At 44.4% G+C, this 25,840-nt stretch overlaps 1 protein-coding gene and 1 pseudogene across 2 annotated transcripts in view; one reads left to right on the plus strand and one right to left on the minus strand.

The window, feature by feature from the left end:
• Positions 1–21,608, minus strand: part of CD247 (CD247 molecule) — a 91,349-nt gene extending 69,741 nt beyond the window's left edge. Inside the window, exon 1 of one of the 2 annotated variants that reach the window (XM_030936360.1) lies at positions 21,383–21,608. In XM_030936360.1, coding sequence (XP_030792220.1) covers positions 21,383–21,440 — 58 coding nt within the window. In that variant the 5' untranslated portion in view covers positions 21,441–21,608. The remainder of the gene's footprint in view (positions 1–21,382) is intronic. The other variant, XM_010371798.2, reaches the window with a different exon arrangement.
• Positions 21,502–24,760, plus strand: LOC104668987 (annotated as a pseudogene).
• Positions 24,761–25,840: the final 1,080 nt, after the last annotated feature.

The following is a 25,840-nucleotide window of genomic DNA, read 5'->3' on the forward strand; positions in this document are numbered from 1 at the left end:
GCCCAGGCTGGAGTGCAGTGGCGCAATCTCTGCTCACTGCAAGCTCCACCTCCTGGGTTCTCACCATTCTCCTGCCTCAGCCTCCTGAGTAGCTGGGACTACAGGCGCCTGCCACCATGCGCGGCTAATTTTGTTTTGTATTTTTAGTAGAGACGGGGTTTCACCGTATTAGCCAGGATGGTCTCGATCTCCTGACCTTGTGATCTGCCCACCTCGGCCTCCCAAAATCCTGGGATTACAGGCATGAGCCATGGCGCCCAGCCAAGTTCTCGTTTTCTTTAGTATTCTAAGGCAGGGCAGGTTTTCTCAGTGGCAAATTACTACTTTCGGGGCAGCATTAAATAAATAAGAAAGTAAAGGTTGTAAATGTTGTTGGTATTTGATTTGGAAACAATATGAGTTAAAATAAGATATAGGATGAGGAGGCGTCCTCACATAACAGAAAGAGCACCGGGCTGAGACTCAGTCCCGGGTTACAGAACTAGAACCACAAATTCTCAATGGAACAAACTCAGTACTCCCTCTTCAAGCAGAACCCAACCCAATCCATAACCTGAATTCCACCTACAATCTTTCTGGCTCAGCCACCAGCTTTGTGATTCTGCCACCTCCTTTTTCAGGGCCAGTGAAACAAAGAAATCAAGGCAAAGGGGATCTCCAGGGTTCTTTACCAAGCACAGATTCCATGATGCCCAAGGGAGAAGAAAAAAGATGCCAAAAAAGCCTCTTTTACGGCTTGACCTCAGACTGTCCTGGCCATAGAGTTTACTAAGGGTCTAGACCTTTCTCCCTGGTGCCTGCTACAGATCTTGCTGTAGATGGGTGATGGTGCCATAGCTTGGTCTTGGGGACACTGGGCTGTGGTGTCTTCTGTCAGTCCTGTTCTGTTGTATCTCCTCCAGTCCTGGCCAAAGGCAGTGGCTTCTGCTGCTGCTCAGGTCTAGAACTGCCTTCCTATCCTGCCCATGTGCTCACGTTTCTATCACTGCTGCTCACAGACTTCGGTTGTCTTTCACATCCCAGGTAAGATCAACTGCTAAAACCAACAATGCCTTCTACATGAATCCACATCTTCCTAACATCTATTTTGGAATGCTCAGGTCCCTCGGAGTCAGAGGAGCAGGGACACTGGGTGAGGCCAGGTGAAGAGGGCCTCAAGAGAGCTGAGGATGAGCACAGGCTTCAGGGACCATCAAAAGAGTCTTGCAGTCAGCCACAGAGAGACATGGCCGCCGGCACCCTCCTCCATGGAGATGCCTCAGGCACTCAGGGCCTTTCTATGTTTCCATTCAGGCATTCATTCTTTTAAAATTTACAGTAATCGAAAACATTTATTACAGTGCTGCTATGGGCCTAGCTCCATCTGGGCCCATAACACACATTGTCTCTAAATCTCCCAATGACCCTGCAAGGTAGGTAATCTTTTTATAAAGAAGAGGGCCGTTTCAGAGAGGACAAGAAACATGCCCAAGATCACACTGCTGGGTAGTGATAAAGCCAAAACTTTAATTTAAGTCTGATTGCCTCATGAATCTATGCTCTTTTCACTTTCTGCTGAAACTGACCTCCCTCAACCTTACCATCTAGACAAAAATGCAGATGGCAGACACAAGAGGAGCTTGCAAACCAGGGACACCCAGAGTCAAGTGATTGTTTTCCATGGTTTATGGCTGTCCTCCTTGGGAAGAACCATCCCAAAAGCCATGCTCACATGGAGTCCCTAAGGACATCATTTCAGCTGTGTCAGGAAAGTGCTTAGCAATGGATCAATTGCCAGCCTTCTGGTCAACTTAATGAGCAAAATAAAGTCAGCCTGAATTGTCCATCATAGCCTAATCATCATGAAGTGATTGATCAACTCAAATGATGACTCCAATCCACTGGTTCTCAACCAGGAGCAGATTTTGCCCCCAGGAAACATTTGGCAAAGTCTAAAGATATTCTGAGTTGTCACAACTTGGGAAGTGCTACTGTCATCTAGTGGGTAGAGGTCAGGGATTCTGCTAAACATTCTACAATGCACAGAACAGCCTCCCCAGTACCCACGGCCACGGAGAATTATCTGGCCCCAAATGTTTTAGTACAGAGGTCGAGAAACCCTGCTCCAAACATTCGATCAAGAGGGACTTGACCCAACCGGAGACTAACCAAATATCAGAAAGAGCAGCTGTTTCATTTCTGGGAAATTGTTCCTAGGGTTAAACTGTACAGATTTAGCCATGACTGAAGGTGTCCACCTCCTGTGAAGCTAGATGGTGGGCACTGTGTATTTTTTTCCAGCTGCCCTTATTCGAGAGTGGCCCCTGGAATTTACTTAGCCTTTCTTTGGGTTAAAATCAAGAATGGAAAATTTAACCTCTAAGAGGAAAACAAACAGAAAATGAAAAGTATGTGTAATAATGGAAGCTTAGGTGCAAATTTATTGCAGGGTATTCCTTCCTGTAAGGTTACTCACCCACTCCTCCAGGCCACAGATATGCATGCACAGCCTGCCCACATGTAACTGTGCAGAGGGCGAGCTTGGATTTGAATCCAGAAGAATGGAGTTCAAACCCCAACTCTACTGATAACCAATCTTGAGCAAATCACTTGCCTTCCTGAAGCTTTAGTTCCTCCATCAGTAACAGAGGCTATACCCACACATCGCAGAGGGCTGTGGATTTTTCATAAAGTAATTTACATAAAAGCATTGGCAAAACTACAAAGTGTGCCGTAACTGCTCACCTGACAACAATCACACACACAGAGGGCTTCTCCTCTCTGGGGTACGTGGGTTCTCTTTATTAGAGTTTTCCACATTATCGCTGCCTATGTAAAGCTTCTCCTGGGTGATATTCTATTTCTTATGCTGCACTGGAGAAATATTCTCTAGATCATGAAATGGAAACACTGAACCCAACTTATTTTACTCACGACCCAAAGGAGGTTATTGCTTCCAAGAGGACAATACATCACACTAAATTGAGAATGCCCAGGATGATTAGGTGGAGAGCATTTATGATGCAGCTTTCCATTCTCCATGTGACGAAAACTTGACATGACCCAGTGCTTTACTGTACTACAGTAATTCCTGTCGCTTTTATCCAGACTCATGTTGCTCTTTAATTCTAGCCTGTTTTCATCTTTCCTTAACAGGACGTCGGATCTTTGGCTTTCACAATCAACACAGTTTCAAAGGTTATTTAGAAAACAGTTTAAAATAAAATATGCCATGCTTTGATTACAACCAGCACTTCTGGTATGAATTAGAGGGGTGGCCTGTACACGTATGTGTTGTTTATTAGCTTTTATCTGATGATCTCAAAGAACTGACAGCAATTCCAACACACATGGTTTCTTATAATTGCCATCCCCCACACATACACACCCGTTTATGCAGGACAGAATTATTTTGAGGACAAATGAGCTATGTATTGCGATGTGCTGTGAGTTTCTGAGAATAGAAACTCCTATGACTAAACTCTCCATGAACAGAGCGAATCAGAGAATAACAACAAATGCTTTTATCGCTCAGGCAGCTCAATCACATTTGGTTTTCCATTTCACTCTAGTAAGAGGGTTATCGGCCTTGAGGATACCCCCAAGAAATGTGTGTGATTTTTGTTTTAAGCTCAGCCCCTGTACCATCTGCTCACTGAGGCCAACTTCGCACCCCAGCTGTGTGGCTGCCTAAGTCAGCCTGGTGCTATGGGATGGGAACAGGCAGAGGTGGGCAGAGGCTTTCAGACAGACTTCTTTTCAAACACAGAGATGGAAAACTGAGAGGTGGAGGTATACATGGACCCAGCCATCTGACTTCTGATCCTATTGTTCTTTTTTTTTTTTTTTTTTTTTTTTTTTTTTTTTTTTTTTTTTTGAGATGGAGTTTTGCTCTTGTTGCCCAGGCTGGAATGCAATGGGCAATGGTGCAATCTCGGCTCACTGCAACTTCCGCCTTCCAGGTTCAAGCCATTCTCCTGCCTCAGCCTCCCGAGTAGTTGGGATTACAGGCATGTGCCACCACACCTGCCTAATTTTGTATTTTTTTTTTTTTAGTAGAGAGGGGGTTTCTCCATGTTGGTCAGGCTGGTCTCGAACACCCAACCTCAGGTGATCTGCCCACCTTGGCCTCTGAAAGTGTGGGATTACAGGCATGAGCCACCATGCCCAGCCTCCTATTGTTCTTAACCAGGGGTCATACATATCCCACCTTCCTGCAGTGACAAAAAAAGTCAAGGTCATCCCTGTACATCTGTCTGGACTATACATCTGTTTTGTAAACAAGCAGGTCTCACTATAATTAACTTTTTTCTTAACTAAAACACACTCACACAGTCTTCCCTTGCAAGTCAGGGCTAAACTCTTCTCCAGTTTCTCAAATGCTTATTGGCTACAGAAAGTTGCAGAAAGAATTGGTCAATTCCTAGTGTCTCTCTCAAGGAGAACATATTTGCAACATTTCTTAACTCAGAACAGAACTGGAGCCACCCACCCCACAGGTGGAGCCCTGGCAGCTGTGACCTGGAAACACAACAGTGTTTGTACTTCCCTCACCAGCCTAGGAGACCAGAAGGCAGGAGGGGCCAGCCACAGCTGCCACCTTGGCCTCTCCTCTTCTCAGGCTCCGTCTGCCAGTTCAGACCACTGTATGTGGAGCCAAGATGTCAGAGCTGGAGCAGGGAAGAGGAGGACGCAGATAGAACTGTCTAAAATCCAAAACAAGCTCTGCCTCTTGAATTACCACTCAGATTCATTTCAAGACTACAAAATGTGCAGGCAATGTTTTTCTGAAGGGCAACCCCGGTGCTCCCGAGGTGGGAGGCACCTCCCCTCTGACACGCATTTATTCCATCTTCCGGAGATAAGGAGGGGACAGGGCTGGCTCAGCAACCCCACAATCTCCGTCTGGGCCAGTCATCTCAGCAGGTGCTTGATAGGCAACCAGGCTGGAAGAGAATGCCTCTGCAGTACGCTGGAAGTGTCCTTCCCCTAATGATGCCTAATGGCAAAGCCCTATGCATTTATTGCATGTGAACGTATCCTCAACACTCATTGAGCCACAGTGTGGTGAACGGCCATTGGCGTTCAAAACAAATAAATTGAGCCATCCTAGAAACAACTCCCCCAGATAATCTTGGAAGAAGCTGGGAGGCGTATTCTTAGATTTAAGTAAGAAATTACAATGTTGACTCAAATCAGGATTTTTGCAAGGAACTTGTTACATTGTGCTAGGGAAGGTTCACAATCTCTCTGTACCTCCGAGGTACCATCTTTAAAAGGGTGTCTTACATGAGTTCTGCTAGAAGCTGACCCTGAAACAAAGATTAGAGTACAGATAGTTTATTTTGAGAGATGATTCCAGGAACCATCGGTAGGTGTTATGGGTTGAACTGTGAAGTCCTAACCCCCTGTGAATGTCACCTTATTTGGAAATAGGGTATTTTCAGATAATCAAGTTAAGATGAGGTCATTAGGGTGGGCTCTAATCCAATATGACTGGTGTCCTTATAAAAAGGGGAAAAGTGGACACAGAGACAACTATGCACACACAGGGAGAATGCAGCATGAAGATGAAGGCAGAGATTGGGGTGATGCATCTACAAGCAAAGGAACACCAAAGATTGCCAGCAACCACCAGAAGCTCGGGAGAGGCAGGGGACAGATTCTCCCACACAGCCCTCAGAAGGAACCAACCCCGCAGACACCTTGACTTTGGACTTCTAGCCTTCCGAACTGTGAGCCAATAAAATTTTGCTACTTAAGCCACTCAATTTGTGGCACTTTGTTAAGGCAACCCTAGGAAATGAATACAGTAAGAACATGGGAAGTGAGGCAGGCGAAGAAAGGAATCATTATGAGGCTAGCTACTGCGGTTAGCAACTGGAACTGCATCCTGCTGGCAAGTCCCAGGAAACTGTGGAAGAACCACCTCAGCCTTACACAGGAGGGGGTGGCAGCTTGTGTCTTCTCCTACAGGTATTCAAAATGAACAGAGTTTAGGAGGTCCCCCTGGGGCATTTGTCATCAGGCTGAGGCCATGCCCTTAACTGCAAAGTTTCCTCCTCCTCCTTTTTGCATTAAATCCTACCCATTTAAATCCTACCTCCCAGGATGCTTTCTTTTACTCCTCTAGCCTAGCCTTCTTATAACTTCCTCTTAGAACCCTCACTCTGTATTCTGCAGGTCACTTAATAGGTGTTCCCTGAAAAACCAGATGCCAAGAGGGGTGAAATTAATTTGTATTATATTGCATAACCATATCTTCCTCCCTTCCCCCGGGAATGTGTAATGCACATTTGCCGACAGAAGGTTTGGAAAAGTCCTGCACTTAAACAACAGCAAACAAAACCCTTCTTCAGGGCACTTAAACTAATGTTTCCAAAATGTACGTTCCTTCTTTTTGTAGTATAGTATTAACATTTTGCTGAACATAGATTGGGGAAGAGTGCCTTTGTTATAAACGTCACTGAACACATTCTTTAGGAGCTAGGTCCTTGGGACAAGGAAGGGTGACACATCTAAGCAGGTGGCAACAGGGTCTGCCTGGGACCAGGAACCATGGGGCCAGGTGAGGACTTGGCCTGGAGGAGGGGTGAGCTACCAGTTAGGGTGCGAAGGGCCATGCCCCCAAACCCCCCTCTTCATCCAGCCTGAGGGTGGGAAGCGAGGTTCAGGGATGGAATAGGGGTTACCTAGAGTCACAGCTGATGTTTCCTGGTTTTCTGGGGCAGAAAATCCTATTCCTACCACCAGATATTCCCTTTGCTAATTCCCTTCTCCCTGTGGCAGACAAACCTCAACTCCTGCCTCCAAGTCCATGGCAAGCAAATATGAGGGAGACTCCTACCTCTGGGCTCCTGGGGTACTGTGTATAGGCAATGCGGTTCATGGTGGGGATAGGGAGGGCAGGCTGCCTGGGGCCAAAGGCTGGCTGTGCTCCTGCTAGCCATGGACCCCCAAGGCTGAATTCCCCACCTATCAAGTGGGGACATCAATAAAAGTGCCATAGGATTAGTTGACCTAATGCATGCAAACAGCATATAAAACAAGCCCCGGCTCCATAAGTGTTCACAGTTACCACTCCTCTATCACTTTACCAGCCAGGCATATCCCTCTCCTCTAGAAATATGTGAGTTCTTTGAGAGCAGCAACTGTAATGCAGCCCCTGACATACAATCGTGCTTGCTCAGAAAATACATTTAAAATGAATTAATGTGCAGCTATGCTCTGCATTTTATTTCTACCTCTGATAATATTTCTGATGATGAAATGCATGATTAAAACATGCCCTCTTCACTAAAAGGAAAATTACTTGTTTTTCTCTCATTGTTTTTAGTCTTCTCTCCCCAGCTAGCATAGCCTGACAGGACACACCGTCACTAGTAAAGGCTAGTTTGCCTGCCAAGGCCTAAGATCAGTGGGTCACTGTCCTTATGGTCACCATGGTCCTGGACAGTCCCTGCAGAGAATCAGGGATGCCGTTGATTTATTGGCACAAAGAGGCATTTATCTGCCCCTCCTTGTCATTAATGGGATGCTAGGGCAGTGGGGCAGTGGGAATCTCAGTTCGAATGGGCTTCATTAAAAAGCCCTTAAAAGGAAACCCTTCTAAAACCTAGCGATCAATCTTGCCTACCTTTTGAGATCTCATCCACTGGTGAACAACTGACAGGCAAGTCTGGGCACATCTCTATTTTTGAAAAGTTAATGTATCTGTCGATTCTACAAAAATTCAATAAATGAAAATTCACACTCATGAAAACAAGTAGATTAGGAGAGTCCTCATAGTAGCAAATAATTCACTACAGCTTTTCTTTAAATATCCTACCTATATTTACGTATTGTTATAATATTCTCTTGCACAAAACTTTCCAAGGGCTTCCTCTGGTGAGTGAAGGTTCCCTTACACATAGCTGACATTTTCTTTTCTTTTTCTTTTTTTAGAGACAGGGTCTTGCTCTGTCTCCCAGCCTAGACTGCAGTGGTATGATCATAGCTCACTGCAGCCTGGAACTCCTGGGCTCAAGCAATCCTCCTGCCTCGGCCTCCTGAGTAACTTTTTGTTGTTGTTGAGATATCGTTTACATACCATAAGACATTGTCTGGCCGGGCGCGGTGGCTCAAGCCTGTAATCCCAGCACTTTGGGAGACCGAGACGGGCAGATCACGAGGTCAGGAGATCGAGACCATCCTGGCTAACACCGTGAAACCCCGTCTCTACTAAAAATACAAAAACTAGCCGGGCGAAGTGGCCGGCGCCTGTAGTCCCAGCTACTCGGGAGGCTGAGGCAGGAGAATGGCGTAAACCCGGGAGGCGGAGCTTGCAGTGAGCTGAGATCCGGCCACTACACTCCAGCCCCGGCGACAGAGTGAGACTCTGTCTCAAAAAAAAAAAAAAAAAAAAAAAGACATTGTCTGAGCCTAGAATATACGAATAATACATGGTATTTTTGTCATTTCTTCACTCATTAAACTTTTACTGAACATCTTTATAGACTAAAAGCACTCTGGCTACATTTACTTGTGTGTGTCTATAGCTTTCTTGCTGCCTGCCTGCTTGCCTGCTTCATTCCTGAAAGGGTTCAGGTAGAAGGCTAAATTCATCTTCCCTGGAAGGTGGCGTGAGTGCAGCTCATGTGAGGCAAGGCACAAGGGCTGCCCCTCACCCTCCAGCAGCCTGTTGCCCAGTAGGTGGGCAGGTCAGGGCCTATGGCACTATAGGGCAAAAAAATCTAGCAACAATGGCCATTTGGCCTGCAGAAGCTGGAGTGGAGGGAGACCACGGTAGGCTTCTCAGTAGCATTGACAGCTACCTGGTAGGGGGACGGGAGAGGGGTTTCCTCACTGTAGGGATGACCCAATACCTTTTTGTACCCCCTGATACAGTTGAAGGCCATCCCCTTCAAGGACAGGATGAGCTAAGGTGGCCTAGCCACCTGCAGTTCTTTTGTGGCTGTCATTCTAGTGTGGGGTCTCATCACACACACCTGAGACCCAAGTGACTAGCTCCAGAAGCACCATTTACTTATAACAGGGCAGCTTGGCAGCCCAGATGACAGGCAGCTAGAGCAAGAATCAAAAGTCCTGGGTTTAAGGGCTGAATCTGCCATTTCCTTATGACATGGCAGTTTCTTGATCTGGATTATTTTTCTCTGTAGGGCCATGATTTCTCCCCTGATAAAATCCAGAAGTGGAACTTGAAGGTAACTATAATATTTTCCAGCTCAAATATTCCAAGATTCTGACATACCAGCCCAGTCCCACTCTGGTCACAGAAAATCTTCCCAGAGAGACACCGTCTTTCTTTTCTTTCTTTCCTTTCTTTCATTTCTTTCTTCCCCTTCCCCTTCCCCTTCCTTCCCTTCCTTCCTTCCTTCTCTCACTCTGTTGCCCAGGCTGCAGTGCAATAGTGTGATCACAGCTCACTGCAACCTCTGCCTCCCGGGCTCAAGCGATTCTCCCACCTCAACCTCCAAGTAGCTACAGGCGGGTGCCACCGTGCCCAGTGAATATTTTCTCTCTCTCTCTGTCTCTTTTTTTTTTTTTTTTTGTATTTTAGAAGAGACAGGTTTTCGCTATGTTGCTGAGGCTGGTTGTCTACTCTTCTTATCACTAAAGGTAGAACTAAGTGTCACCACCCCTAACCCTACCCCAGCCTAATCATGATATTGCCACAAGCCACTTCTGACTACAAAGTAGTTACACTTTACATGAGAGATGCATTCCTAAAGACTTTGCAAAATTCTGATTAGTTTCTCATAGGAATAAATGTAAAATCTTACATTATCTTGAATATTACAAATAGTGAGACTTTATGAATTTTTTAGATTGCTTTTTTTCAAACTTACATAATTCAGAACTCTATTAAATAAGGCTTATTATATGTTCCCTGTGAATTTTCTTTTCTTTTTTTTTTTTTTTTTTGAGATGGAATCTTGCTCTGTCACCCAGGCTGGAGTACAATGGCGCGATCTTGGCTCATGGCAACCCCAGCCTCCCAAGTTCAAGCGATTCTCCTGCCTCAGTCTCCTGAGTAGCTGGGACTACAGGAGCATGCCACCACACCCAGCTTTTTTTATTTTTTATTTTATTTTATTTTATTTTTTATTTTTAGTAGAGATGTGGTTTTGCCATGTTGGTCAGGCTGATCTCAAACTCTGGACCCCGGGTGATCCACCTGCCTTGGCCTCCCAAAGTTCTGGGATTACAGGTGTAAGCCACCATGCCTGGCCTGAAATTTTTTCTTTTTAACCTTCAAAGAGAAGGAATGGTGATTGGAGAGAGAGATGATGACCCAGGGTCAAAGTTGGTGGAGAAAGACCATGGGTTTGAAGGACTCTACAGGGAAAACATGGATAGCCAAGTGAACCAGGCCTCTTTTCTGACTCTGTAGAGAGGACCCAGCAGCTCAACACCGTCTTCCTTTGTTGATCATTCTACACTGAATTTTAGATGGTTGGCCAATTAGAAGGTTAGATTTCTATTCTTTTCTTTCTTAATTGATATTATTCCAGGCTTGAATGCTGCTATTAAATGTTAAACTCCAAATTTAAAAATCTCTAAATAGGCCAGCATGGTGGCTTATGCCTGCAATCCCAGTACTTCGGGAGGCCAAGGTTAGAGGATTATTTGAGCCCAGGAGTTTCCAAGGCCAGCCAGGGCAACATAGTGAGAGCCTATATCTACAAAAAAAGAAAAAATAAGTCAGGCACAATGGTGTGCCCCTATGGTTCCAGCTGCTCAGGAGGCTGAAGTGGTAGGATTGCTTGAGCCCAGGATTTCGAGGCTGCAGTGAACTGTGATCACACCACTGCATTCCAGCCTGAGTGAAGAAGTGGGACCCTATCTAAAAAAAAACAAAAAACAAAAAACAAAACAAAAAAAAATCCCTAAATAGCAAATTCTCTCTATCCCTTGGCATATAGGAGCCATTTTGTGCTCTTCAAAATGGCTGACAGGAATTTTCTGAGGAAGCTATGGTCTGAAACCAAACGAAGAATTAGGTCAGCTTCAAGTCTGAGACTTTGTGTTTACAGCCATACCTAAAAACTAACAGATGTGTCTTCCAAACCAACAAAATCAAGAAATTGTCATGAAGATCAAAAACGGCTTCCAAAATCTTACCCTCTGTGTCCTTCTGACCAGCCCCTCTGGACTGCAAGAGCTTGTGGCTATAACTCTATTCACAGCCCATTTCTGGTTTCCAAGTAGCTCCCTTTCCAACAAGATATTACGACACTTTGAAAATTAGAGGCACCCCACCACTCCCACCCCAAAGAGCTATTCCCCGACGAGATGCTCCATTGAAATGGAAGGAGTTTGCTTTATAGCAGCCTCCCTCATGGAATTATAGATGGGAACATTTAACAATACAGCATTTGCAATGGGCAGGTGAGAGCTGGCCAAGTTTTTAAAGGGGATTTCACAGGCCAGGTCAGCAGGGAGATGGATGGGTGAGCGATAGTGAGTACAATTATTTGACTTTCTGAGCTGTTCTTTTGAAGCCTCTATGTTTAATAGAAAGAAAAAGGATAATCCTCTTTGCCAACCTTTTGTAGCTCAATCTTTATTGTTCCCAATGAAACCCAAAGAAAACGGACAAGATTCATTTTGTCCAGAAAGCATTTGTGTATTTTATGTAGGTCTGGGCTTTGAACGTTGATAGTTAAGTGGGAGAAAAGACAAAGATTTCTCTAGACTCTGAGGAAATCAAAGGAGGAATTTCTGAAGCTCTCTTGGCTGACTCAAAAATCCTGGGTGGTATCCCCCACATACGCTTCTTTTGCTACTAAACTCAGCATGGAAATTAGCACAGGCCCACACAATGAAGAAAATTAGATGAGACCATAAAGAAGTGAGCCTGAAGACAAATTTAGACTTTTTTGTAAAAATCGAGAATGTGATTTCCGGGACCAGGGACACTTTCTTTTGCTTACGGGCTCTCAATCATGTAACCTTCATCTTCAAGACACTGGCCTGGTCAGTGGGCTGGTTGAGCCAACCATCTGCAGGACTGTTTGATTCAGGGCACATGAGAGGTGCTTGGTAAATATTTACTCAGTTGCTAAGTCAAGTGGCCTGTCAGATGGTTTAAATAATCAGATATTAAAAATCACGGCTGGGCATGGCTGCTCAAGCCTATAATCCCAGCACTTTGGGAGGCCAAGGCAGATGGATCACCTGAGGTCGGGAGTTCGAGATCAGCATGACCAACATGGAGAAACCCCGTCTCCACTAAAAATACAAAATTAGCCAGGCGTGGTGGCACATGCCTGTAATCCTAGCTACTTGAGAGGCTGAGGCAGGAGAATCACTTGAACCCAGGATGGGGGTTGCGGGAGCCGAGATCGCAACATTGCACTCCAGCCTGGGCAACAAGAGCGAAACCCCGTCTCAAAAAAAAATTAATTAATTAAAAAAAAAAAAATCATTATCCATCTGGTTATCTTGCTGGGCAAAGTAGGTCATTGGGAACCACCTTATTGAATTGTTTGCCAACCTATTCCGAGGGTGAAAAAATAAAAACATTAAATGCATTTTTGCCTATTTTAGCCAAAATACGTAGGATGGTCACTGTGGGAAGAACTGGTGAGAATTTGGGGAGCTGGTGACATTTTCTGCTGACAGATAAGTGTTCCTGAAACTATCTGGGTGCCGAGTCTCTGCTCTGGGAACGCCTCACTCTAGGGAACTATTTCTGTTGGGTTTTTAACCCTGAATTCTGAGAACAACAATTTTCCACCTGCTTGTGTCACTTTAACGCTGGTAACAATGTCAACAGTGGGTCTGGGAGATCCCCACACATCTGGGCTTAGAATTAAGGGGTGAACAGCGTTTCTGCAGGTGGGGGATGGGGTGGGGTCTGCATTCTAAGTCCGGAGAATTGAGAGGAAGAAAGCTACAAAAAAGGAAAGACCCCAGGCTTACTTGGAAGATGAGAGAGCTCTGACGGGAGTCAGACCAGACCAACCTGAAAAGTCTATGCAGCTATGAAGAAGCCACTCACACCTCTTCATGATCCGACAGAGATTTTCTTGTCTCCCTTCTCTGCAGAATCCCTGGAACATGATCTGTGACATCTCCGCCTCTCTGCTCACCTACCCAGAACCCAGACTGCCAGCCCTGAGCTCAAGTAATGTTTGCCCTTCCTTCTATGGAGCTGTCCTGCTGCCACCAAACCCCTCCTAAACACACACACCATACATACAAAATCACTCACTGCTGCACATAAAAACACTTCCCTGCAGACGCAGGCTCACATCCATCAGCATACAGGTGAGCATACAATGCACCACACACACACCAATGCATGCACGCCTGCACATGCATGTCAGGACACATCTACAAACACAGCACCACATGTGCCAGCACATGCCCACAGGGGCACAGACACCTGCAACCACCAGAGCATATGGGTAAACACAAGCTGGCGTGCACATTGCCAGCACCCACACTGACCTGCAACCCCTGGGGCTTGGGCTCAGGCTCTTCCCATAATGGGTCACCTGGCTCAGCTGCCTTCTCCCTGCAGCGGGCTGCTCAGGCCAATCAACCCAGGGGAACAGGTTGCAACCTCCACCCCTCCCCCAGTCTGTCTTTTCCACTCTTTCCCCTATCATACTTCTCACCCATTCTCCACCATCATGCCCAACCCAGATGACGAAAGGGCAGGTCTAACTGAGCGCTGACATTCACATTCTGTCTTGGAGCCAGTACAATTTTGCATGGTGGGGAATTAGCAAAATACAAGATGACACAGTAGACTCTAGTGTCTACAGCAAAAGAGGGGAGTAGAGGTTTGTTAATCTTAAATGGTGATGTTGGTTTCCATTCTGAGCCCTCCTCCCCACCTGCCATGGCTTGGCAAAGGCAACAGCACCTACAGCCCATCACAGACATCCTGCTGCAGCACTTGAATACTTCCCCTCTTCCCAGCCCTCCTCTCAGCCAGCTTTGGGGGTAGCCCACTAAGAGTCTCAGATATTCACATCTCCAGCTGTTTAATGCTTCATGCATTTGTTCTGAGCACCAGAAAACCATCTTTTGCTTTGCTCTAGTCAACAGCACAAGGATTTGCACTACCTGCGCCAAGCCTGCGGGTGAACCCCAGGCTAAAATGTGACATAAATAATTGTGAATAGATTATAGACATTTGTCATTCAAAGATAACTCTCCCAGTCCTGGAGGAGTTCGCAAAAAAACAAATCTCAATTCAGAGTCTGTGCGTGACGGCGTGCTGTTCTTTTAGAGAATCTCATACACATAAAACCTTCACACCACATGGAGATCCACTCTTACCAAGCAGATTAATTATGGGCAATTCATTCAGGGCAAAACCTCTCAAATATGATTTAACTTACATTTTAGTTATAACCTCTGCATAAGGTGGCGTGGTGAGCAGTGCACACCTGCACACACAGGAGTGGGTTGAACTGCAAATTGAGGCCCATCCCTCTCAAGTAGTTCCAAAATAGATACATTTTCTGAGAGTAAAATGGAAACCATGGATTTATCAGATTTGGAGAAAGTGTAAGTTCTCCATTTAGAACCATAATAATATGTTCTAGAAAAACATAGTTCTATATTAATAACCTAATATTCATACTCAGCAGAAAATGTGTATCAAATGAGAATGTTCAGCATCAAAATAATTATTTTTTACTATAAAAATTGAGAGGAAAAGATTAAGTGCTTAGTAAGGGGAATATTTTTAATAGTAGGCTTCAGAATTCAGTCTTTGGGTATATGACGGTGCACGGACCTGGGCGAGCAGCTGCACACTGTTCAGGGTGCGGGCCCTGTACAAGGGCCCCGAGAAACCATGCTTGTGGCCTGGTTCTACTCGTAGGCAAGTCACCAGACCTATCAGCCTCACTTTCTTCATTTATGAGAAGAGATAAATCCTGCTACCTTTTCTGCTACTTGCCATAGGATGGTTATGAGGATCCAGTAAACAAAGGCATGGAAATGCATTTTGCAACTATAAAGGGATGGCTGCACTCAGAGAACGGCGGTCTGGACTGGCAAGGGTCCTGCTTGTCTTTGTTCTAAAGCTTTCTATTTATTTTTTTCTGCTTGAGCCTGAAAATTAGTTGCTGAGTAGCACAAATCATAACAGGCAAGCAAAGTGGACAGTGCAAACGCCTAACTTTTTCACCACTGCAATTTGGCTGCTTCGGGCACTAATTTGCTTTCTCTTCAAGTCCGTTCTCACCAACCGAAGTCCTTGCATGGCACCCAATAAATCTGCAGCCGATGCACAAGCAGAAGGGATGGACTTTGTCCTTGGATTTTTCACAGCAGAGGCTCCCATTTAGAACGTTAAAAATATTGTGATAAGGTGAGAACCCAGATTTAAAAACTATTTGGAGAGGCAAGGAAGAAGGAAGTTCAGGCTCTGAATTCTGAGAGCCAATACCTGTGGGGTGGGGTAAGGATCGGGGGCTGAGTCATTAAACGTTCTTTAAAACTTTGCAATTTCAAGACCACACCCAACTTATTTTGTAGCTAAAAGGGATGTTCAACCCTCTCATCATTTCTTATCTCACAGATGCTAAAACTAAAGCCTAGAGAGAAATTTCTGCCCAGCTATATACTGCAATGTAATGACAGAGGAAGAAAAAAAGCATGTCAGTCCAGTGTTTCCCCATTACTGCACTGGGAAAATGATATTCTATTTTGCAGATTGGGAAACTGAGACACATATGCTAATGGTTCTGGCTTTCCAAGTGCCTTTTGTGTTTAGGCACTTCCGAATCAGATCTCCGCTCCACAGTCCCCTGCGTGAGGAGGCACCATTGCCGCCATCTCACAGAGGAAGAACGGGGTTCTGAGGTGGGGAGGGGAAGGCTGCACAGGACTTCTGGCTCCAGAGCCTCCTCTCCCTCCACCATAGTGCCTGCTCCAGAGAAGACACAAAGGCTTGGAGATGGTCACAGAGAGTTAGAGAAACATTTTCTTTCCTTGATGGGATTGTTTTCAACAGAAGTCTAGCGTATCCTGCAAAATGCTGTTTTACTTTAACCTATTCTTTCAATTGTCATTCCTGGATTTGCCCAAGAAAGTAACAAAAGCTACATATGTAAAGATTTTCTTGTAGGATTAGCTAAAATAACAAAAATTAGAAATAGTCCAAATGTACAACAATAAGGAAATAGTGAAGAAAATACGATGCATGGACGTTACGGAAGCTTACATAGCAATTAAAAACAATCACAAAGGCTAAACATGAAAACACTGCTTACAATAAAATACTAAGAAAAAAAGCACTTGAAACTTTTTTATGATAGCTATAAAAAGATATGTACTCACTTGTAAAAAAAGTTGGATTGGAATATAAAGAAGTGAGAATGCAATATTATTGGGCTGGCTTGTTAGGAATTTTGAAAAAAATTTAACTTCTTTCAGTGGTTTTTATATCTTTATTAAAATATCTCAAACTAAGAGAAGAGAAAAATATTGGCTGCCTGAAATATTTATTTAGTAACCTGGATCAAACCAGACTAACAGTAAGTATCTTGCTTTTTCTTTCTATATTTTGAGGAAACTGGGTGATTGGATTGGATACTGCGATTTATACTATAATCCAGTCTTTTTCTACTTGATGCCTTTCATTAGTTTATTCTTAGTTCATTAGTTAACAATCTCCAACAGTGTTAGTCTTGTTTATTTTCTGCTTTTCTCCAGTGTTAAAGCCTAATCAGAAAAAAATGAACATATTTCTTTATTTTTAGTTGTAATGTTAGTTGAATCATATGAAATTATCATTTTTGTAGATCTGAAATAAACAAATAGTGGAAATTTCATATGGTCCAACCAGAAAATTTTAATAACGGCAGGGTTTTATCTTAAACCATCCTTGCAACTCATTTCAAATAATTCTAATCACTCAAACTGCCCTGTCCCCTCCACCTGTTTAATTTCTGGTTTTTGTTTTGTTTTTAAAATACATTGTTTAATACTACGTTCTCTAGAGGAAAGGTCCAAATAATGCCAATTCAATATACCTGCCAAATAAACTATTAAAGTTAATTTAATCATATGAAAGCATCTAGATCTCCTTCATTCACTCACCTTTTAATTCGTTCGACAATTCTTATTTTATTTTAATTTTATTTATTTTTTTGAGATGGAATCTTGCTTTGTTGCCCAGGCTGGAGTGCAGTGGTACGATCTCAGCTCACTGCAACCTCCGCCTCCCAGGTTTAAGTGATTCTGCTGCTTTAGCCTTCCAAGTAGTTGGGACTACAGGCACGCACCACCATGCCCAGTTAATTTTTTGCATTTTTTAGTGGAGATGGGGTTTCACCACATTGGCCAGGCTGGTCTCAAATTCCTGACCTCAGGTGGTCCACCCGCCTCGGCCTCCCAATGTGCATTCAACAATTCTTATTGATACTTATTGCACATTGACTCTGCTCCAGGTACCATGCTAAGTGCTGGGTAGAACTGTGAGTGTGACAGGGGTGTCTTTGTTTTCAGGGAACTTAAAGTTGTTTTTTAGACCGGAAGACATACTACATACTATGTACATGCACTGACTAAAGTGATCATTTTGTTTCGATTAACAGGTCAAATGACCGGTTCAATTTTTTTTTTTAACCAAATTGAATGTTTGTTCAAAGTGACTAACACCATCACTTCAGTGTTAATAAAAATTAGCCTTGGCCCAAGCAGAGCTAAGAAATTTATTTTGAACTATTTCCAGTATTTATTAAATCAATTATCTGACCTATGTAAGGTCCTAAGCCTTAGATAAATAAGGCTTGGGAGAAAGGATTCCCAAAGTGCGTGTTTGGACAACTCTAATCTAAGAGACTTCCCTCAGAGCATCTGGACCTTTCTGAACAAAGCAGAGACACAATGCTGGGTAACTTTTGACTGGAAAATTGTATATCCAATAACAATTAAATGCATTTTTTTAAAGAACAAAAGCAAAAATACGAAGAATTTAAAATTAAGTAGAGCAGTGGTTATTCACCTAAGCCAGAGCTCCCCAGGACTGTTTCTGGCGGATGCTTAGCAGCAGCAGATGTGACCTTTAGGCTAGTAAGCCTGAGAAACGCTAAAATCGAAAAATGAAATAGTTCATTTGGATGAGCAGAGCTAGGCGATTGGAGGGCGAAGCAATCTGATGGTGAGAATGCCTTTGATGAAAAATGTGTACTGGTGTCACTTAACAGCTTGCCTGACATTCACCTCGCAGCAATGTTAGCAAAGATTTTGTGTTCAAGAAGTTTGCATTTAGATACTCAGTCACTGTGTACCCGCAATAGCCCTTTGGCTTCAGAATCTAGGTGGCTACCCCGACCAGTGATGACTGGGTGGATTTTGTTTCTAATTCCCTTCAAAGTGATACTTTGAAAAACTTTTGTCTATTAGCCTTATCTAAGATAGCTAAAATGTCAGTCTCCACAGAGGCAAAGTAAGTGGCACTGAGAAGTAAAAAAATCCAGCCAATTCCCCTGCCCCCTATTTGTGGAAATGGGGCATGGCCCCCATCTTGTATATATTTTATCAGACATGCTTTTACTTCGGGAGAATATTCCCCTACAGAATAAGTATCTTTAAAAAATGAAAATGGTGGATGTAACAGTCATCCTATGACCAGCCAGAGCTTTGCTCCTTGTTCACCATCAGGCCTACCCCCGGGATCATTGTTATGTTTCTGTGCTGGTATGGGTGTGCCCAGAAATCAGAAGAGGGATGAGTTGGATTGCAACTGATGGAGAAAATGCCCACTGCTGCTTTACAACACATTGAAAGCAAATTAAGAATCCCAGCCGTGAGTTTCCATCTCCTGTTTCTGGGTTTTGAGAACAAGAAGACAGTCCAAGATGTAATAATGGTAATAGTAAATACAATTTTTACTTATTGGCTGTCTACTATGTATTGAACACATTACATTACTTCTCATTGTCACATCTCTGCAAAGAAGGTATTATAATTCTTTCTTTAGACATGAGAAAACCAAGGCCCAGAGAGGTTAAGTCACTTGCCTAAGGTTGCACAGCTAGGAAGCGGCAGCGCTGGGACACCACCTGAGATTAGCCTGGCTCTTTCCACCACGTCCAGCCACCTTCCTAAAAGCAGAGCTGCTCACAAGCCTGGAAGCCTTGTGTTTCCCAAGGCTGCATGTCAGAGCTGCATCTCCTCACTGATAAAAGACAAAGACCACACTGACCGCCGGGTGCATTCTTGGCTACTGCAGAGTAGGGAGTTAGAGGCACTAAGGGCTCTGCAGGCACAAGTGTGCCCATGCCAGCAGGCATGCCATCATAGGTTCTTCTGGCCTCAAGCCCGGGTGACCGTCTTGGTAGACTCTCTCTTAGCGAGGCCTCCTCATGTGGACAGACCAGGTCATCATTTGCTTTGATCCTAATAATCTGGTCGTTTCCAAAGAAATGCAAATGCAATAGCTTAGTAAAAAGTAGACATTTTAAAAGGGGCGTATGCAATGGGTCACTTAACTGAGCAAGAAGAGAGAGAAGACCTGACTGAAATGCTATAAGCGGACTTTCCGCTCTTAGAAGACTGTGGAGGTGTCCCCTCAGGCAGCACAAGCACCACCGCAGCCCTCGGTGTTGAGGCCTCTCTGAGTCACACCTTGTCTTACCGTACCTGTTGTCTGGGCTATTATACTTTGAAAAACTTTTGTCTATTAGCCTTATTTAAAATAGCTAAAATGTCAGTCTCCACAGAGGCAAAGTAAGTGGCACTGAGAAGCAAAAAATCCAGCCAATGTGCAGTTTTCTCCTCCTGCCCCCTATTTGTGGAAATGGGGCATGGCCCCCATCTTGTCTGCTGGGTGGGGTTCTGTTTACTACGCTTGGCAGCCACATCCACCCAGCAGCCTTTCATTTTTCTAACTTCACTTTGCCCCTACCTTGGTCTCTCCAAGCTGAACACAAATGGACCAGTGAGGAAACTGCAGGTAAAGACCCTAAAAGGTTACATGATCTCCCTGGTGGGGTGTCCCAAGGCTGAAGCTCAGAGGCTGGAGCTATTGCCCCGGCTGTCTCCCCTGCAGTCACTAAATTCCAGCTGTTCTGCGTCCCCTTGTCCCCAGCACATAAGGATGGGCTGCTCTGAGCAAGCTCAGGCACGTTCACTCTGCCACACTGTGTGTGTGACTCAGACCCCACAAGCCTCTTCTGAGAAAACAGCTGTGATCTGACAGAAACCCCTGCAGCTGCACAGGCCTCAGAATCCCCCAGGCGCTAGTCCGGGCTGTGCCCTGCTCCCTGGTGGGAGCAGAAGTGCCCATGGCCTCTCCTGCCGTCCCAACAGGGCCCCTACACAAATTCCCACACCAAGGTGAGCTTCCAGGAGCGGTCAGGTGGGCCGAGGACACTTGCTTGCTCCACCTTCCCTGTTCCTTTAGATTGAAATTCAGCCTGCCCCACTTCTCAGGAAGATGCCACGAGGCCAATCCCCCCTGAGCAGTTTGTCTTGCCCTCTTTTCACTGGTTTTCTTCCTCATTACCTAGGCTAGAAAACATGGTGGAAGCTAAAGGCTTGCAGCAAAGCCGAGCTCCCACGAACGGGAATGAGGTGAGGAGCGAGCGCTCTTGTTGGCTGGGCGCTGCTTCTGGTGGTGACTTAACCAGGCACATCCTCTCATCTGCCCCATGTTCTGTCAACGCCTGGCCCTCTGGCTGGGCTAGATGGCCGCCTAAGGGGCGGGTTGGCGTGAGTCACGGAGCCCGGGACGGTGCGTCATCCGGCAGCCCCAGGCGGTGGGGTGTGGGGACAGCCATGACAGGGTTGAGCCTAGACACGGACCCTTGGCCATGAGGTAGCGAAGGCGCCGTGGAGGCTGCCGCCCAGTGCTTCCTGCCCGTGCCCCTTTCGTCCTTGGTTACCCCCACTTACTCCCGGGCCCACTGGGGTGTTTGAGGCCATGACCTTGACTGACCAATGAAATCTTTGTCGGCGAAGGAAGAAAAAAGGGGCTGAGTGACGGAGCCAGCCAGAGGGTGAAAGAAGCTGAGGAGACTAGAAGGTCGCAGCACGAAACACGGCCTGGCTGACATTTTCTGATCCTGTCCAGGTTCTGTGAAACACTCCCTCTCCGTTTCTCCACCCTGGGCCTGCCTTGTTTGCTCTCTTGTTTCCTTCTTCCTTCCTCTCTTATCACTGGAAAAATCTGTACCCGGAGGAGCTGTGTTTTCTAGCAGCTGGCTCTGAACTGATGTCCAGCTCGGCTGTGATGGAGCCGATGCCAGCACCGGGCCAAACCCCTCACTGCTCACTTGCCCATTGATTTGAGGAGGGCAGGATTCGAAGGAGACCCCAGCCCCTCACCACCCTCCACTACCCACGCCCACCTCCGCCCCCCCCCCCCCCATAACATACACAAAGAGTTTCTAGAAGTTCCCTGCCGTGGACACATCGGCCCTACCTGTAATTGGGAACTGTGCCTGCAGGATGGCTGCGGTGACAAGCTCCTTCCACTTCATCTTGTCCTTTCCCTCAGAAAGAGGCTGGGAGGCAGAGGCTGAGGCAGCGGTGGCCGGGAGGATGAGGAGAAAAGGAGTGTCTGCTGGTTTTATTCTGCTGCTACCTCCCCAGGAAGTGGAAGACTGTGGGGCCTTTGAGAAGCACCTGCCGACAGGCCAAGAAACTCACACTCCCCCTTTCGGTTCACAGGCAGGAAGCCCTGGAGGTCTGAGGGTTTGGGGTGTGTGTATGTATCTGTCTGTCTGAATTTTGCTTTTTCTCTCATTTGACCATTGTTTTAATGTTCCTTTTTAAAAAAAATAATTCTTGGCCAGGCGTGGTGGCTCACACCTGTAATCCCAGCACTTTGGGAGGCTGAGGTGGGTGGATCACTAGGTCAGAAGATTGAGATCATCCTGGCTAACACGGTGAAACCCCATCTCTGCTAAAAATACAAAAAATTAGCCGGGCGTGGTGGTGGGCGCCTGTAGTCCCAGCTACTCGGGAGGCTGAGGTAGGAGAATGGCGTGAACCTGGTAAGTGGAGTTTGCAGTGAGCCAAGATCGCACCACTGCACTCCAGCCTGGGCGACAGAGCAAAACTCCATCTCAGAAAAAAAGATGAAAAAAAAAATTAAAAAATAATTCTTATCTAATTCCTATCTTGATTGGTAAAGTCCATCTCTAGGCAAATACAAGTTCTTGATGGATATAAGAACATTTGCCGTTTTCCTAGACTATCAAATATTTTATGGTGGCTGGTAAAATGACAGAGCCCTGGATTCAGAGTCAGGACAAATGTAGAGACAGATTCCTGGGGTTTTAGTGGCATCTCTACCTACCATCTACTTGCTGTGTGGCCTGGAGTCAGTCACTCAACATCTCTAGACTTCAGCTTCCTTATCTATAAAGCAAAGAGCTGGAGTAGATCTGAGTTTGCAGATCTGAACTTGGCCTGAATTTGGATCATAGAATAGATTGAAATACTGTAGCTCACATAGTATTTTAAACACTTGTGTTAGTTGCCAACATTTAAACATCAGAGTAATTTAGAATAGTAAAACATTAAAACCTAGGCATAAACTTCGTCTAAAAATTGTAATATATCTATATGAAACAAACTTTAAAACATTGCTGAAGAACGCCAAAAGGACTTGGGTAAATGGAAAGGCATACCCTTCTTTGATAGGAAGCTCTCTTTTAAGGAGACCACACTTCTCCCTTAATTAGTCAATCTATTTCATTGAAAATACCAACAAAAGTTTTAGGACAAGATGAGCTGATTCCAAAACTGATATGAAAAAATTAACGTACAAGAATAGCCAAGACTCCAAAGTCACAGCAATTCAATATAAAATTAATACATTGGACTTCATCAAAATTAAAAGCTTTTGTGCATCAAAGGACACTATGAAGAAGTGAGTCCTGCAAATCACCACATACCTCTAAGTGATGGAAACAGCATTCCTGTCGTCAGACTTGGTACCTACTCAGAGTCTAATTTGGCCCCTAAGAGAGCCAATGACTTAATCAAGGCCACACACCAAATAGGTGGTAGGTAGAGATGTCACTAAAGCCCAAGTAGTCTGTCTCTACATTTAGTCTGGGTCTGCATCAGTGAAGGTTGTCATCGACCTGAGGTGCTGACACACTGATGAAGCCTACATCTACCAAAATGAAGACACAGTTGGGGAGGCCATCAGGGGAAATAGCAGAAGGAAAGGTGCAGAGGAAGGATATCTTCTACTGTGGAAAGCTGTGGGCTACAAATCATGACCCAGAGCTGGTCTGCCCAAGCCTAGAGAGGATGCTCAAGGTCCTCCAGCTAGACTGTGTGGATCTTTACATCATTGAAATACCCATGGTCCGTAAGCCAGGAGATGAAGTCTACCCTATACGTGAGAATGGCAAATGGTTATATCACAAGTCAAATCTGTGTGCCACTTAGGAAACTTTGGAAGCTTGCAAAGATGCTGGCTTGGTGAAATCGCTCGGAGTATCCAGTTTTAACAGCAGGCCAGCTGGAGCTCATCCAGAACAACCCAGGACTCAAACCCAAGCCAGTCAGCAACGACATTGTGTGCCACCCATATTACACCCAGACAAAACTTTTGAAATTTTGCCAATAACATGACATTGTCATGATTGCATATAGCCCTTTGGAGACCACTAGGAATCCCACCTTGACAAATATGTCTTCTCCGCCTTCGTTAAAGGGTGCACTTCTAAAAAGGTGCAATAAGATGACAGCTCAAGTTGTTTTGCATTTCAACATCCAGCAAGGGGTGGCTGTCATTCCTAAAAGCTTTAATCCTGAAAGGATCAAGGAAAACCTTCAGGCCTTTGACTTTTCTCTCACTGAATGAAGGACATTGAAGCCTGGAGTGAAAATGTCCGCTTCGTGGAAATGCTCATGTGGTGTGCTCATCCAAAATACCCATTTCTTGATGAATACTGACTTCAGAGAGTTCCTGAACAGATTCTTCCCTCCCATGTGTGGAGGACCTTGGGGTGCATAGTTCCCCATGGACATGGAAATGAAAAGGTTTTATTATCTGCAAAGTGGTGATGGAAACATGCTTAACTTTTGTGTAGTGTGACTTTGACTCACCTATGTTAAAGAAAAAATGTTTAAATCTGTTGAAATAAGTCTTAGGAAATTATCACCTAACATTTTACTAGATAAATGTCTTCTGGGTTCCAGACCAAACAGAACAAAATAAAACAAACAAAAAAAAACCCATTAGATTCCAGAAAAGACTTGAAAGGCAACAGATGGCAACAAGCACAAAGTAACTTATGAATGTGGGCAGTACCATTGTTAGTCTGAGTTCTTTAGCAGTCAACAGGACAACAATGACAGCAGAGGGCCCCTGTGTGCCAGGGTGCTGGCAGTGGCCTTGAGGACTTGAACCGTGGACTGCAATACAGACACAGCCAAGATAAGATATAGACATGCATTATTAACAAGAAAGTGATTTGCTGCACCTTGAGTAGGGAGAGAGGGCTAAGTGCAGAAACGTCTTAAAATAGAGTCAATTAAACACCACGGTGATCAACAAAGCCATAAGGATTTTGTTGTTGTTTGTTTCTATCTGGTGTATGTTTGTTTAACTTTTACTCAACTTGAAGGATGCATACTTGCTGGTTCTCTTTTGCATCCTCAAAGGGTCTGAGTTTCAACATAACTAGTGGTCCATATTTGCATTGTCTTATATTCACTCTTGCCACATTGATCATACAACAACCATGATGTGAAGTGGCTTGAAACAACCAACATACATAAATAAAACTCTGCATCATAAAGTATTCTGAAGATGGCTATTTTAAAAGAAGACATTTTATAAGGGGACTTTAGGAGACACATTGAAAGAAGAGGCTTTATAAAATTACCATGCTTAAGGCTTTAAGAGTGTTATTGGGATAGCTATATGAATTTTGAGAAAATAGCAAGTTCAAAAGAACACTGGTAATTGTACTCTATGTGAATTTTTAAAGAGAATAAAATTATTAGAATTCAACAACAGAGATGTACCTATTTTCAGTTCAACTACGGAAATATATTTTATTCATTCATATTAGATCACTCTCGCAGGGCAAGAGAGTTCTTCAAAAATTATACTTTTCCTTTTTTTTTAATTATTTATTTATTTATTTATTTATTTATTTTTTTTTTTTTTTTTTTTTTTTTGAGACAGAGTCTCGCTCTGTTGCCCGGGCTGGAGTGCAGTGGCCGGATCTCAGCTCACTGCAAGCTCCGCCTCCCAGGTTCACGCCATTCTCCTGTCTCAGCCTCCCAAGTAGCTGGGACTACAGGCGCCCGCCACCTCGCCCGGCTAGTTTTTTGTATTTTTTAGTACAGACGGGGTTTCACCGTGTTAGCCAGGATGTTCTCAATCTCCTGACCTCACGATCCACCCGTCCCAAGACCAATTGCTTATAGATAATCTTCAATGGCCTGTACACATACATTTCTGAGAAAGTATCGCTTAAAAACTTGATCTATACTGATCATTTTCACTGATTCCGATGTTAATACTTACAATGCTTGTCCTCTAGAAAATATTTGGTTCACAAGAAATCATAAAGTATGATGACAAAGAAAGACAAAAGAAAGAACAAAGAAAGTGAAAAGACAACTCAACCCACAGAATGAAAGAAAACATTTATAAATATACTGATAAGGGTCTAGGATTCAGAATATATAAATAACCCCTATGACTCAACAAAAAAAAACATAACCCAATTAAAAATTGGCCAAAGATTTAAATAGACATTTTTCCAAAGAAGACATACAAATGGCCAATTAGTACATGAAAAGATGTACAACATCATCAGTCATTAGGGAAATACAAATCAAAACCACAGTGAGATACCACTTCTCACCCACTAGGAAAGCTAAAATAAGAAAACAGACAATA

This window comes from Rhinopithecus roxellana, chromosome 8 (assembly GCF_007565055.1).
Source record: "Rhinopithecus roxellana isolate Shanxi Qingling chromosome 8, ASM756505v1, whole genome shotgun sequence".
NCBI classification, from domain to species: domain Eukaryota; kingdom Metazoa; phylum Chordata; class Mammalia; order Primates; family Cercopithecidae; genus Rhinopithecus; species Rhinopithecus roxellana.